The sequence below is a fragment of the Dromaius novaehollandiae genome, chromosome 17, assembly GCF_036370855.1.
Source record: "Dromaius novaehollandiae isolate bDroNov1 chromosome 17, bDroNov1.hap1, whole genome shotgun sequence".
NCBI lineage: Eukaryota > Metazoa > Chordata > Aves > Casuariiformes > Dromaiidae > Dromaius > Dromaius novaehollandiae.
This window is the reverse complement of record NC_088114.1, coordinates 2137947-2152766: the sequence shown is the minus strand read 5'-3', so window position 1 is coordinate 2152766 and position 14820 is coordinate 2137947. Positions and strand designations below refer to the sequence as shown.

General features: G+C 49.1%; 1 protein-coding gene across 4 annotated transcripts in view; it reads left to right on the top strand.

Moving 5' to 3' along the window:
• Positions 1-14820, top strand: part of UBE3B (ubiquitin protein ligase E3B) — a 26198-nt gene extending 11378 nt beyond the window's left edge. For all 4 annotated transcript variants that reach the window (XM_064521882.1, XM_064521881.1, XM_026114592.2 and 1 more), the window contains 13 exons: positions 118-236; positions 945-1059; positions 1476-1575; positions 2180-2299; positions 3991-4167; positions 4258-4368; positions 4967-5104; positions 5537-5602; positions 8093-8151; positions 10181-10363; positions 10805-10916; positions 11300-11392; positions 11860-14820. In XM_064521882.1, the coding sequence (XP_064377952.1) occupies positions 118-236; positions 945-1059; positions 1476-1575; positions 2180-2299; positions 3991-4167; positions 4258-4368; positions 4967-5104; positions 5537-5602; positions 8093-8151; positions 10181-10363; positions 10805-10916; positions 11300-11392; positions 11860-12051 (1585 nt within the window). In that variant the 3' untranslated portion in view covers positions 12052-14820. The remainder of the gene's footprint in view (positions 1-117; positions 237-944; positions 1060-1475; positions 1576-2179; positions 2300-3990; positions 4168-4257; positions 4369-4966; positions 5105-5536; positions 5603-8092; positions 8152-10180; positions 10364-10804; positions 10917-11299; positions 11393-11859) is intronic.

The following is a 14820-nucleotide window of genomic DNA, read 5'->3' as shown; positions in this document are numbered from 1 at the left end:
CTCATAGCTGTCAGTCATAGAAATAAGAGCTGCTGCTAAAGGATAATGTGCCTTTATGAAAATTTCAAAAGGGAATTAAATTAACATTTGCATATTTGGGTTTGCTTTCTCTGATAGGATTCTTGATGACATAGAAGTCTATGAAGAGCAGATTTCATTCAAACTGGAAGAGCTTGTTACCATCTCTTCTTTTCTGAATTCCTTTGTGTTTAAGATGATCTGGGATGGAATCGTGGGTAAGTGCTTTTAGTAGTTTGAATTGAGGATACCACTGAACAATAAATGGCATTAATTTTGGAATTTGAAGCTTCTGCTAGTTAATACTTTGCACAAAAGCATAATGTATTGCGTATGGCTTGGAAATATGTTCCAGTGTTTTGGTGTCCAGATACTGCTATCATGTTTGGCACTAAATACAATGCACTGTTCTATTTCAAATGAGAATTTGTGTACCAGACACGATGGGAATGTTAGTTTTGCCATCCAGAGGCTAAGTCTCGCATGACTGGACCAGGTATTGGACAAGAATGTAATGTCATGCTTTGACAAAGCAGAGCAGGCTTGCTGGAGTCTCCATAGATGTATTATTGTCTGTAGATCACAGAATGGTGGAGGTTGGAAGGGACCTTTGGATCTATATGCTGGTATAATTTGAGTGCAGTTCCGTTCTGACAGCTGAATGATACAGTCCGTTTCTGTTCTGATGGCTGTGTTGGAGCTGGCTGAGATGGCTTCGTGTGGCTAAGAGTTTCTGACTTTGGTCAGAGAAGAGGCTCTGTGTTTTCTGGGGGACACACAATCTCTTCCTTTCCTCTGAAGGCAGTGCAGGTTAGGAGAAACATGCCTTTACTATTAGTGTGGGGCTGATGAGCAGCATGTCACTCTTAGACACTCCTGTTGTCTAAGGTGCCCTTAGACACTACCGCTTTGTTCCTTTTGTTCAGAGAATGCCAGAGGGGAGACCCTGGAGCTCTTTCATTCTGTCCACGGCTGGCTCATGGTCCTGTACGAAAGGGACTGCCGCAGGCGTTTTGCTCCCGACGACCACTGGTTACGGAAGTAAGTGTCCCAGCCCAAGGCAAGGGCCATGTCCACCTGTGTGCTAGTCCTAGTGCATCAGCTCCCTTTTGGGTGGCTCTTTCGGGATCCCTTGCTTTAAATTGGTCTCTCTCTCTCATTCTATCCCTGAGATCAAGATCAGAACTGCTCCGTACATTGTTTACCTGCTTAGATTTAAGAACTCCCCTCCTATTCTGCTTCTGTTCTGTGGTGTAATTAGCTGCTGCTCATGGAGAGCGATGCTTTGAAAAGTGACTCGGCACCTAACAGCCCGAGTGTCTCTGGTTTTGTTAGATGTGCACTCCAAGCTCAGGTCATCTTTGGGAGCATTCTGAGTTTCTTCTTTCTTACCACTGGTGGTTTACCACACCTGGACATCTTTCAGGGATCTCTGAATCTGTGCCTTTCTTTGTAAGGGACCTCAAACCCAGCGTGCTCTTCCAGGAGCTGGACAAGGACAAGAAACGAGCCCAGCTGCTCCTGCAGTACATCCCTCACGTCATCCCCCACAAGAACGTGAGTGGGACAGGGGCAGAGGATGGAGGCTGAAAAGCCAGTGACCTAGCTGGTCCTGGGATAGAAGAGACATGTCTTCAGTGTTTCCTGGGTTGGAGCTCATGATTGAAATGCCAGTTAGACAAGGGTCTGTGTGGCTTTTTGTTTTTTTGTTTTTTGCTCTCACATATCTCCTCTAAACTGTCTTGGTGTCTTTCAATGGGAGAAAACTTATTTGTGTGGGGAGCTGCTTAAACTCAGCCAGCAGTGCCTGATGTGACCTTGGAAAGAGTCTGCATGCAGAAAGCTGGTTGTTTAGTAAATCTGCAGAGATGATGGTTTTTTATGTGGTGATAGGAGAGGAGCTTTTCCCTTTCAGTATTGTCAGGTACCCTGTCCCTACCAGAGCAGAGCTTCGGGGCTTCTCTGCCCAACTGGGGAACAAGGAAGCAGATCTCACTGCTTCTAGTGAGGAGTAGGTAATAGTGGCATCAGTGGAGCCTACTTGGGAGCAGGACAACCAAGAGCTGGTTTTGGCATGTGTCAGAAGCCTCTGAAAGCCCTGCTGTGCTAGAGGATGAGGCTCGCTGTGGATGAAGACTTACACATCATTTTTACTTTTAAGAGGGTGCTTCTTTTCCGAAACATGGTTACAAAGGAGAAGGAGAAACTTGGGCTTGTTGAAACCAGCTCTGCATCGCCTCACGTCACACACATCACTATCCGTCGCTCACGGATGTTGGAGGTAAGTGACTTGGCTTGCAGAAACCAACTAGCAAGCCACTAATACGGCCTGACAAGGATGTGGTGTGAATATGTTTTTATCTTCTCTCTGGGTGCTGTGGAATTCAGTGCCAGTTCTGTCTCTGTTGGTGACAGTTGCAAGTTCAGTCGGACATGGCTGCTACTGGCAGCCCTGGGCAGGGGAGGTCATTCCTGAATGTGATGAGCATTGTTGGAAGTTTTTCAGAACTGCACATTCCCTGAGACAGGCATAGTGCAAAACTTGGAGAAGTAAGGGCCTGAAAGACACCATCAGCATTTCTGTGGCTTGTTCACACTGTAACTAATTCTCCTTGGCATTTAGTTTGTTGCTCATCGCATTCAGAATCCTTCAAACGCTGTTGAAGGTTCAAACGCTGTTACGTTACCATTAAGCTATGACAAGCTGGGAAAGTTTTCCCTTTTATGCCTTGATCAGACCCTGGGATTTGACATCCGTCTGAGTTACATGCACACACTGTTCCTTTGCCAAATGATCTTGCATATGTTGACATGTCTGCAGTTAAATGTCAAAGCCTGATAAGTGTGAGAGAGTAAACATGCCTGCTCACTCATGCAGAAGCACACCACCCTCTGAGTCTGTACATTCAGGGCTTTGCCAGGGTCTGAGGGGCCCTTCCTCCCTGCTTCTAGCTGCAGAAGCATGCTGGGCTCTCTTCAGCTCAAGAACTCTTTTGTTGACAGAGGATGCATTTTTTTGTTTTTCTAATGCCAGTTTTCATTGCTGCTCTTCATCTCACTGCTGTTGAAAAGTTCCCCCCTGTTCACAGGCTGGGCCCTACTTTCCAGTCAAGACGTAACTCAAGGGCAGAAGATGCGTTGCATGTGCTTCTGCTTTAAATCAGACTCTTGGGGGGGGGGGGGGGCAGTGGAGAGTGCCTGTGTCTTCAGCCACCGGCTGTGCTTGGCTGCATTGCTTCTTTGCTTTGTGTTCTTTTGAACTTGCACTTTTTTAGGGTAGTACAAGATTTTTGTTTGACTTGCCAAAGAATCTGATCAGCCGAATTGTACCATTTTCTGTAAGACTCAGCAGTCTGTTTACTGTAGTATTTAAATCACAAACTGCCTTTTGTTTATATTCTTAAAATATCACTGTATCAATCAGAGGATGTACTTTCACTGAAAACTCCTTTGTGCAAGTGACAAATTTTAATGCAGCTGTTGAATAAGCACCTCGGTGTTTCTCTTCCTACTTTTTGTTCCTTTTAAACCTCAGCCTGTCCCTTTCGGATTCTGAAATGCCTAGGGATTGCTATGTAGTTGTGACTGTTGGCTAGCCAGCTCTGCCTGCTTGTTCTAGCCTCTTCTGCAGGGTAATGCCTTTGCTGTAGTTATGGAATTGTTTTCCACATCGTGTGGTTCCAGGTCTCTAGTGCTCTGCCTCCGAAGGCAGCCTTCTTCTGAGAAATCCTTGGGTTTGTCTTCAACTTTTGTTTGAAGCAATGTTACAGGAAAATGACGGGCCTTTGTTCAATTCATACTGCTACAAACCTGGAGTTTTGTCTAATGAAAATGCCAGTCTTTTCAGATGTAAATTTTGATGACAAATGCAGATCTGATGTATATCTGTGTCCGTCTGTCTCTGCTGTATGTCTGCATGGATGTTTGACATCGTCCTGCATGACTGGCCTATGGCTCTTCTGGTCTGTGTAGGATGGATACGAACAGCTACGGCAGCTTTCCCAGAATGCCATGAAGGGAGTGATCAGAGTGAAGTTTGTGAATGATCTGGGTGTTGATGAGGCTGGTATTGATCAGGATGGTGTCTTCAAAGAGTTTCTGGAAGAGATAATAAAGAAGGTGTTTGACCCTGCGCTCAATTTGTTCAAGGTATGATGCAGGGCTGCAGATGCTGACCTTGATGGCCCACTGCAAGCAGATGCATACTAGTTCATCATACTTTTATCTCTGCCTGTGTAGACAACCAGCGGTGACGAGAGGCTGTATCCATCCCCGACATCCTACATTCATGAGAACTACCTGCAGCTCTTTGAGTTTGTGGGGAAGATGCTTGGGAAGGCCGTGTATGAGGTGAGACACAAGAACTGCGTTTGCATACTGTCACTGTTGGTATAGCACTGTCCAGGTGTAGCTCTGTGAGAACATCAGTTATGTGCTTGGGGAGGTGTTAACTGAGGAGGTGAGGTTGAAAAAATGGCTTGGGTAGATATACCAATGGTAGTGCAGCCTGGCACTTTTTTAAGGATATGTTAAAAACCATTTTGGAGGTATGACCTGGGATGTAACTGGTTTGTGCTCCTTGGTGCTGCGGACGCTAGCTGGAATGCTGTGCTGTTCTGGTGTCACACCTCATAAACGTCCCTTTGCCCATACATTACATAAAGTGGTATGTGGCTAAAAGGAGGATGGAAAGGCAGAATGACCCTCTCCACATAAGGTAGTTCTTTAAAGGAACCTTGGAGTTCCTGTTTGTGGTTGCCTTTTTGCACCTGCTCCACTAACTGGTGGATTTTAAGAGGATGTCGTTTTGTTAGCTAATTCCAACGTGTTTTGCATTTCTATACTTGTTCCAGAAGATATGGTCTATCCTGCAGGCCTCATAGGTAACTAGTGGTGTTGCACATAGCAAGTGCTACATAGAGACTTAGGTGTGCACTCTTGTCTGCAGGGAATAGTTGTGGATGTACCGTTTGCTTCCTTCTTCTTGAGTCAGCTACTTGGGCACCACCACAGTGTCTTCTACAGCTCTGTAGATGAACTTCCCTCCTTGGACTCCGAGTTCTATAAAAATCTCACTTCAATTAAGGTTTGAGCATTACCTTTCCTGTTCTTCAAATCCCCTATCACTGATTACTGTTAGAAATACTAGGTTTGCAGATGCCTTTGGGATACTGATCATCTTTAAAAACACATACTCTGAAAATAATTATGTTAGTAGAACTGCATGCTAATTCTGAAGCAGGTTGGCAGGTAGCTGTCCTGTGTCATTACTGGGGTGAGCAGGGATGAGAGGGGAGCCTGAAGGGGTAAACCCAGAACTGGGAACTGGGAGTTCCTAAGTTTTAGCCTCAGCTCTTGTGCGGTCTCTCCATAACCTTGAGCAAGTCATGTATTTGTTCTGCTTTGTTGCCTAGTGCCTGCTGGGGAGCAGTTAGAGGGAGAATAATACAAAAATGCAGAGCTGCTGTTCCTGCTGCTGAGTACTGACCTTCTTTCCCTTTCTCTATTGTTCTGCTAGCGTTATGATGGTGATATCAGTGACTTGGGCTTAACTCTGTCCTACGATGAAGATGTGATGGGTCAGGTAGGCGTTCATTCAGTTACTCTATTGGATCTTGTCTCTGCTTTGTTCCAAGCGCCCTCCCTGTGCCAGCTGGTGAACAGCAGAATTCTGGGCCCCTGTAGTCCACAAGCCTGGCCCAGGCAATTCCCTATTTCTCCTGGTTAGATACTAGATCCTCCGTGCGGGAGCGTCTCCCTCACCTCATGTACTCGCCTGTCTGCTGACGTTACCGGCAAGAGCCTTCTGCTGCGAGGGGTGCTGGGGATTGCTGTCCATTGCTGTGGGAAAGCCTGCGATGCCAGAAGTGACAAACTGAGTATAAGCAGTTGGCAGAGGAACTAGGTCTGACTCCTGAACGGGGACGCCTTAGTTCTTATAAGGGGTCCTTAGAGTCAAGAGACACGCCTGTAGTCTGACTTGCCGGCAGAACACTGTTTTTCTCTGCTGAGCTTTGAGAGCTGGTCTTGAGCTTCTACAAGCTAGCCAGTCTGTCCAAGCACAAGCTCCCCAGAGTGCTTTTTGCTCTGGTATCTGTGTTCCTGATACGTAAGCTGGATGCTCTGTATGGCCCTTCTGGCCGAGAATCCTGAGGAGACTGGTAAATAACCTCGGGCTTGGTTGTGGTTAGGGCTTAGCTCTGGTCTCCTTTTATACAAAACGCCTGTGCTGTGAGACTGGCTCAGCTTCAGAGGTTCCCTGAACTCACCTGCAGGGTTCTGTGGCTTGACTCAATATTTAGTTGTGGATAGAGACCAACTTTTTCTACAAAGAGGCTGCTGTCTGTCCCTTAAGATTTTTCAAGTACTATGATTTTTTTTTCTAGTTGAAAAAGATTGTTTTGTGCTTTCCCTGCATACCTGGTTTTCCACTCTTTTTAAAAGAAGTGCCTGTGGGAACGGAGAGGAAGAATTACTTTTCTTTAAACGTAGCAGTTTCTCTCACAGAAACTTGAAGCGTGGCAGAAAGCCACTTGGCCTTGAGAAGAAAAGGCTGTTTGTCACAGTCTCTTGTGAAGCCTTGAACTTGGTTACAGCTGTGCCCTGCGGTCACTGAGATAACTCTGCTCAGCCACTGATGTTACGGTGATGCTGCGTGCGCGTACCTGGAAAATACGTAGAGATGAGACAGTCTTTGCTGTTTGTGTATCCTGCTGTCGGTGCCAATTCCAGGGGCAGAGCCAAGCTAGAGCAAAGCCGGCCAGCTCGGGTGCTGCCAGCGGGGAAGGCCCAGTGGCATATGGCTCAGGGACCACTGAGTCACTGAGCGTTGATCTGGGACAGCTGGTCCTTGAGATGTGCATTGCAATTGCACTGTCTCATGCTCAAGCTGGCTGGTTTGGACCTGGCTTGAGTATGTCTGAGTTGCAGCAATTGCAGCTTAAGCGCACCTGCAAAGCGGAGAGGGCGCATGGCAAGGCAGCCGAGCACTGGCACAGCTGTGCCCGTCGGGTGAGGGCAGGGTAACGGGAGGCTGCTCGGCTGGGCAAAGCAGGAGGTAGTGGCCACTGCCCAGTGCGCTGAACGCCTTGCTGCTGCCTCAGGAAAGCTGAGATTTTCAACTCTGGGGGTTTTTCCACCTTAGAAATAAAGGCAGGAAATAGCACAGGAGAGCCCAGTAGTAACATACTGAAGGCTGCAGCACTCAGAGCTTCAAAATAAACCTGGGGGTTCCTGTTTGCCTTGTGCTTTTGCTGTGCTGAAGCAGCCAGGTGGGGTAACGCCCGTGGTTCCCCAGTGAACTGCGTGTCCTCGCGAGCTGCGGCTCAGCGTTGGGCACAGGGGAGTTGAGCTGGGTCCTCTGCTGGGCTCTCTCCTGACCTTGGGGAACTGAAGCACAGAGGCCACCATAATATGTGAATAATGATTTTCTGCTTCTTAGTGTTGCTGCAAAGGTGAGTCATGACTCTGTGTTGCCGTAGCAAGCACCAGAGGGTCCCTGCGCTGCGTCTGAGCAGTGCTGCCGGTTAGCGCCAGGCCCTGGCCCGACGGGGCAGGGAGGAAGAGCTTCCCAGCAGCAGCCTCGCTTTCTCAGCGCTCTGTCTCCCGCACCAAGTGCCCAGCTTGAAAGCCGGCGAGCTCCAGGAGCTCGGTCGCTCGGACGGCCCCGGGTGATATCCGCGGGGCAGGTAGCTTTGGATTGCGCTGTTAGCCTGGGCTACGAGAGGGCTCTGCGGTTGTCCAGCTGCTGCCTTCTGCACGTGTGACAGTCCCCTGGGGCGCTCGGAATTGATCTGCGTGCGGTTCAGCAGGGATGGACCCGACCAGAGAGGAGGCTTCCTCGAAGGCGGGCTGCCTCCACTTGTGGCAGAGCTGGAGTTCCCTACCGTTCAATTACTATGGCAATAGTTAAGTGAAACTGGTTCAAGGCAGAAGCAGGGTTTTACTTAAATTTTAAATCCTACCGTTTTATTGTAAAAATAAATGTTTTATGGGGAGGTAACAGCTTAGCATGGCATTTCTTTCCGTTGTGGTTCCAGGCAGTAATTAGCAATACAATCATTTCTTCCCTCAGCTTGTTTGCCATGAACTTGTTCCTGGAGGGAAGACCATTCCCGTTACCAATGAAAATAAGTAAGTACAGCAATTAGATTTTTAAGGTCACCACTGTAAAATACTTTATTCTGGTTCCTTGGGCTTGCATCTGGAATGAATTGAGATAGATTGGAGTAGAAGGAGCCCATAAATATCTTAATAGAATTTACTGGTTACAGTTCATCGGCAGAAATTGTATTAAATTCGATTTGCAAAATAAAAATTGACAATTTACTTCTTGAAACAGCGCTTCTGAGGTCAAAGGCACACAGTCTGTGAGATTCTGCAGGATTTAATGATGGTGATAGATACAGACAGATGGATTCAAAGCAATTCAGGCACACAGTCGTGAACATAGAGGGCACAGATGCTCAAAGACACCTTGGAGCAGACAGATCTTCTCAGAATGATAACATGTGGCAGTTGTATAAAGCACTGTTCTTCAGAAGAGACAGTGGTGAATTCAAATGTAGTCGACAGTCGTACTTTAGACACAGGAAATCAGAGGAGACACTAAGCCCTGCAGCTATTTTCACAGATAACTGGCTTTTAGATAGTTATCGTAAATGTCAACTCTGGAGCCTGAAAACCAAACCCACCTTTTTGTTCCCTTCATTTTTTTTTTCCTTTGCTATCCCCTCCAGTGATCATGAAAGCAGGATAAAATCTCTATTAAGCAGGTGTGTGTTTGAACTGGTAATCTGGGGGTTGTTCTCTTTAATGGCAAATGGAAGCTGGATCCTACCTGAAGATTCATCTGTGTTAGTTGTGCTTTGCAATGTGATGTTCCTGGTCTCTTCCCCTCTTGAGCTGCAACCAGGGAGTTTGCATTTGAAAGGGACCTTTCTCCGGCTTGTCAGAAGTCAGCCCAGGGAGAAAGCTGAAAGTCCTGTATGTTGCTCTGCTCACTTAGGAGAGGAACTTGAGAAGGTTTTGTGCACATGTGTGCCCAAATGGGCAGCTGGGAGGGAGTGGGGGAGGTGGTGTAAGTGGAAGCAATCTAGAAACACTTCTGTCTCCTAAAAGCGGAGTTAGGTTGCCTAGTTGAAAACCTAGTCAACGTGATTGTGGTAGTGTGTGTCCAGGAGCTGACAGAAAACAATTAGCAAATTGGATTGTTGTGACTGTTGAGAAGCAGAGGAAGTCTGATGTTGGCTCCCTCTAGTAAACGGTGCACCTCTTCTTTATTCCCTGGGATGAAAGTGGAAATCTCTTAAGTGTTTTTAATCTGTTGATTCCAGCCCCAGTGAGGGTTCTACAGAGCATGACTTGTTAATCCTGTGGAATTGAAAAAGGCCTGTATTTTCGTAATAGCAAAGCATTTCATATGCACAGTATTTCTGAGGGTTGTGAGCAGGTGCAGGGTCTGTGCTTCCACGTGCACTGCATAGCAATTCACGTGTTCCAGGGGTTGTCTGAAAGATGTTGAACTGCAACAAGATAGAAAACACAGCCAGTGTGAGGCATTGACAGTGCTTCTGTCTGCACAGCCACATGCAGCAGGATCAAATTATTTTCGTAAGTTGGGTTTGTCTGAAAGACCCATGGAAAAACTGCACAAAAGCATCTGTAGAATCCTTCCAGTCCAACCGTCTCTGCTTGCTGGCTTGCTTAGGGATGTTGTCCTCTCTCTGGCAGGTTCATCAGCCACGGGCTTTGTCGCAGGCAGCACCAGAGCTCTGGCGATTGCTTTTCAAACCTAGAGAAGTACCTGTCACTGGGGATCTGCCCTTTTAAAGGGGAGCTGGGCACATGTTCCCCTCTACATCAGCTGCTGCCCAGCCATGGTTGATCACCTGATTATTAAAGCCAGCTAGTCCCTGGGTTAGGAAGGAGATTTAGGAGATGAGAAGGCAGACCAGGAGGCAGGAAGGAGAAAGTCTCTGGGTAGAGCAGCAACGCTTGCTGCTTAAATAAAAAGCAGTGCCCTGGAGGAGGAGGTATGTTGTGTTGCCAGGCAGTGCTAGTTCTCCCTGGGCTGGAGGGGCAGGTCAGCAGCCTGCACTGGAGAGGTGGGTGTCCCTTGCAGCTCCAGCCCCCTCACTGCTGCCTTCCCTCTCACACACAGGATCAGCTACATCCATCTCATGGCTCACTTCCGGATGCACACACAAATCAAGAGTCAGACAGCAGCGCTCATCAGCGGATTCAGGTCGATCATTAAGCCTGAATGGATTCGTATGTTTTCCGCGCCAGAGTTACAGCGGCTGATCTCTGGTGACAATGCTGAGATTGACCTCGAGGACTTAAAGTAAGTGAGCAGCTCAGTCTGCTGGTCTTCTCACTCAGCAGACCAACCCAATACGTTATGCAGTTGTTTGGAGGCTTGCAGCAAAGTGACCCTTTCCCAACTTTCTGCTCCTTCTAATTGAAATCCGAGGAGCAGACAGAAACTAGTGGAGCTGAAGAGCATGTCGCTTAAAGCTAACTTGGACAAAGTACTAATGAAAGGGAAGGGTCTTTCCTCCACTCACTCGCACTGTCTCCTGAGAGCACAGCTTCTCTCTGCCCTTCTCTGTGCTCTGATCAAGTGGCTGGCAGGCACTGGTGGGGAAGCAGTGCTGGCAGCATCTGCTCTAGCAGTGAACCCTGACTTGTGGCAGCAGTTGTGATCCTTCCAGGACATGTCAGCTGGCAGCTGTGACCCTCCTGCTGCTGCAGTGAGACACAAGTGTGTCCTTTCTCTTCCCAGAAAACACACGGTGTACTACGGGGGCTTCCACGGGAGTCACCGGGTCATCATCTGGCTCTGGGACATCTTAGCCAATGACTTCAGCCCTGAGGAAAGAGCTATGTTTCTCAAGGTAAATACAGTCATTTCAGCCCAACCTGGGATTTGGGGGTGGTTGGGGCAGGGCTGTTTTCTTACTGTTGTCTGTGTGTCTTCTGCCGTGATAGAAGATGTATCAGAATGCCTGATGCCTCAGAACTTGCACTCTGCTCCCCTGCAGAGAGGCAGCCCGGGAAGCAGAGTGCCTTTAAACGCTCTTGTGTTGCCATGAGTAGTCCGGTGTAGATGGCTGTTGTCACAGGTTAGCAGGGCTGAGCACTGCCGAATTGTACTGTGGGATGCTCGGGTGTAGTCGCAGGGAACAGCTGCTTGGACCGGCATTAGCCGTGTGTCTTTGTTAGCCAGCCCGCTCTCGCTCACTGCTGCTGTCTTTCACTGTCCATCGCTTTTTTTCAGTTTGTTACCAGCTGTTCCAGGCCTCCACTTCTGGGCTTTGCCTACCTCAAGCCTCCTTTTTCAATCCGCTGTGTGGAAGTCTCTGATGACCAGGTAGGCAGCCTGCTGCTCGTGCCTCGTGCTTTCCCGGCCAGGCTTTTGGCAGGCCTCCTTCCCTGCTCAGCCCCCTCATCACCCCTGTTGTGATGGGGAAGCTTTAAGGCATAGAGAGGTGTGTGCTATGGGGCAAGGTGAAAACATCCCTACGCTAGTAGGATGCATGTGGCTGCATCCACTTCCTCCCACACAGCCCTTGTCCGGATCGTGGTTTCTCCTTATGATCTCCCTGTGCTCCGTACCTCTGATCCCGTTTCCCTGTGCCCCCTCAAAGGGACCCTGCACGAAGCTCCTTTCTAGCAGGTTTGGGGGACAGGGGTCTTGGGTTTGACTCTCACTCTGCCCAGCAAGTGGGCTTTGAGGTAGCCCTTTTGCCCCGTGTGTAGGGAAGATGAGCGCAGCACCCTGCTTGGAAGGAGCACGGCAGAGAAGTGCAGAGGTGATGCGTTTCTGCCCCTTTCCAGGACACTGGTGACACGCTGGGCAGTGTGCTGCGGGGCTTCTTCACCATCCGCAAGAAAGAGCCGGGTGGGCGTCTCCCAACCTCCTCCACGTGTTTCAACCTCCTCAAGCTTCCCAACTACAGCAAGAAGAGCATCCTGCGGGAGAAGCTGCGCTACGCCATCAGCATGAACACCGGCTTCGAGCTGTCGTAGTTGCCGTGGCCCTGGACTCTGCGATGGGGGCTCTCAGAGCTGCTGACTGCTGCTGGGGGTGCAGGCCTCCATGCGTGGAGGTTGGATCAGCTCTGTGGGACCTGACTGCTCACTCCAGGGCTGAAGAGATGCAGCTGGTGATAGAGGTTTATGGGCAAGAGCTTCTGGGCTAGACGGGGCTGGTTCTGCTCGGGCACTCCTCCAGGATGACGGAGGTGATGGGCCTGACCCGATACACTTCACTTGTCAACCATGTAAATTATCTTTAAAAGCAAACCCCAGGGGAGCGTAAAAGGAACAGTAAAAGTGCCGGTCAGATTAGTGACCATAATACCCCCAGCCGGCTGCGCAGTCTGGGCAGCTGCTGCCGTGGAGGGGTTTCCTTTCCCTGTCCCAGGAGATGGCCTGGATTTTTACTGGGTGGAAGCCAGTCCGTGGAAAGGTTCACAAAGGCAGAAACATGACTGAGCCCACAAGGAGACGAGCATGAGGCTGCAACGTTGGGTGTGCAACGAATGCGCACTCTTTACTCAGGTCAGGTACTGCGCGGGGGCTTCCTGATGTCCTCGTGCTGTGCGAGGCCCTTGCGTTTGTCTCAGAATGAACCACTGAATGAGCCACCAGACTCAAGAAGCAGCAGGTTAAGCGCAAGCAGAGGGACCCTGCCACTCTCCGGAAGGCATCGGAGTGCTGTAGGTTACGAGCTGGAGCAGCGGGCGTGGGGTCGGCGTGCTGAGCCAGCGGTGCCTCTGCCACGCTCTTGCCAGAGCTGCGCTTTGGACAAAAGGGGTTGTTTGAATTTGCTCAGGAGCAGAAAAGGTTTAATTTGATTTTGCTTCCAGAGTACAAGAGCTGGCTCGCGGCTCGGGCAGCCCTTGTGCCCCAGCGCAGTGCTCAAGCGGGGCAGGTGCCCCTGCCCTCTGGAAGGGGAACGCGTCAGGCTGCCGAGAGCCTCTGGAAACCGCCGCTGGCAGAGTTTCTCTTGCTTGGGTAGAAGCTTCATTTTAGGTCTGCAGTCTCTTTCCCTAGGGAGATGGGCTGTTTTGAGCCCAGACTTGGCCTCTGTGTAACAGCCACATTTGCTTTGTCGCCAAACTATTTATTTCAATTGCTTTGTCTCTCTTTGGCCTTATTTTAACAATTGATGTTTGCCTGTAGCAGGCAGATTTTTCAGGTGGTTCTGAAGGGGAAGGGGTGTGTGTGGGTGTGTGCACAAGTGTGTGTGTGTGCGTGTGTGTGTCGGGAAGGTGAGGACCCTTCCTGCCATTTTCTAATGAAGTGCAGAGCCTAATTTGCAAAGCGTCTCTGCAGCTCTGTCTGCAGCTTCCCAGCCTTGATCCCTCATGCTGCTGCAAGTCCTGCCTCAGCCCGGGCCGGGGGAGAGGAGAGACGGCCGTTTCCTCGGCGGCTCCGTACTTGGTGGGTCTGTGGCACAAGAAAGCCATGTACCTTCTCCTGTCCTGGGACGGGAGGCAAAGCCAGACACCTTCTCCCCTTCCCCTGTTGCTGCTCACTGCTAAAACAAGCTCACGCAGAGGCTGCTAATACCTCCCTCTGCCTTCCCTTCCCCTCCCTCCCTCCCCGTGGTGCTGGGGCTCGCCCTGCGCTCTGCCCCTCTGCTCCGCGTGGGCAGAGCCGCTCGGAGCCGGGCTGCCCGGGTCTCCCAGCAGCAGCCCCCGGGGCCGGGCTGCCCTGCCCTGCCTCGTCCTCTGGCTTTCCCTGGCCCATCGAGGGGGGTCTGCAGCCACCGCATAGCGCACGTCTCGATGCGGAGACGGTCCCCCTGGCTCCCTGGAAGGCCCTCTTAACCATTACGTGTTGCACATTTCAGACAGACCGGAAAATATTTGGCACCGCTCAACCACGAGTACAGAAATGCCCTTCATTTCATCTTCCTCTGTTCTGTCTTGCTTTAACGGATTTTCAAAAAAACCCTTTCTTTTAGAAGCAATTCTTGGAAATGCATCTGGAGAATGATGTTGCTGGGGACCTTTTTCCGTGTGAACTCTGTTAAACAGGAGTGATCGGAAGCGTTAGTGAAGACAGGAATATCTGCATTCAGAGAATTCAAGCTACTGAACGGAGTGAGTCTAGAGAAATTAAAGATGTTAGTAAAATTGTTTTGTTTTTCTACGTAGAGAGGATTTCAGTATTAACCAGTTGTTGATTGTGTAGTTGAGAGGCTTATGCACTGACTTGTACCATAGTTGAAAATATTACACAGAATCCCTTTTTCCTTCTAGGAAAGTGCAGTGTCTAAACAGAGCACAATGGTTGTTCAATGAAACAATTTGTTCAACACAGCGAAATAAAATCTTTGCTCTCCTTTTTTTTTCCTTCGCTCCTCAGGAGTGCAGTTCTTAGCAAACATCTTAATGCAGTCTTCTCAGCTTGGTCCTCCAAACCTAGAAATATTGCACTATAAGACACTACATCCAATTTTGTAGCTAGCGTATAAAATGTGATTGTGTAGTAAACGCCCTGGTGGCTGTGGCAAAACAACAATATTTCTCTTGAGTAGCTAATTTCTGTATGACTGAGAGGCTTTAATACATTTTTTTACCTGAGCAGAAGGCTATGAATGTGCGTCGGTCCCTGCCTGCATTGCTGTATTCTGCACGGATGTTCTTTGTAGGGCAGGGAAGGTTTTACCACGGGAGATTAATGACTATTTTTTCTATAGTAGACTTGCTGCTGTGGAGACCTTGGTACATCCCTTGTATCAGAAATGCAGGGAAGAGAAAATAAACCTGGTTACGAGTAAGACAA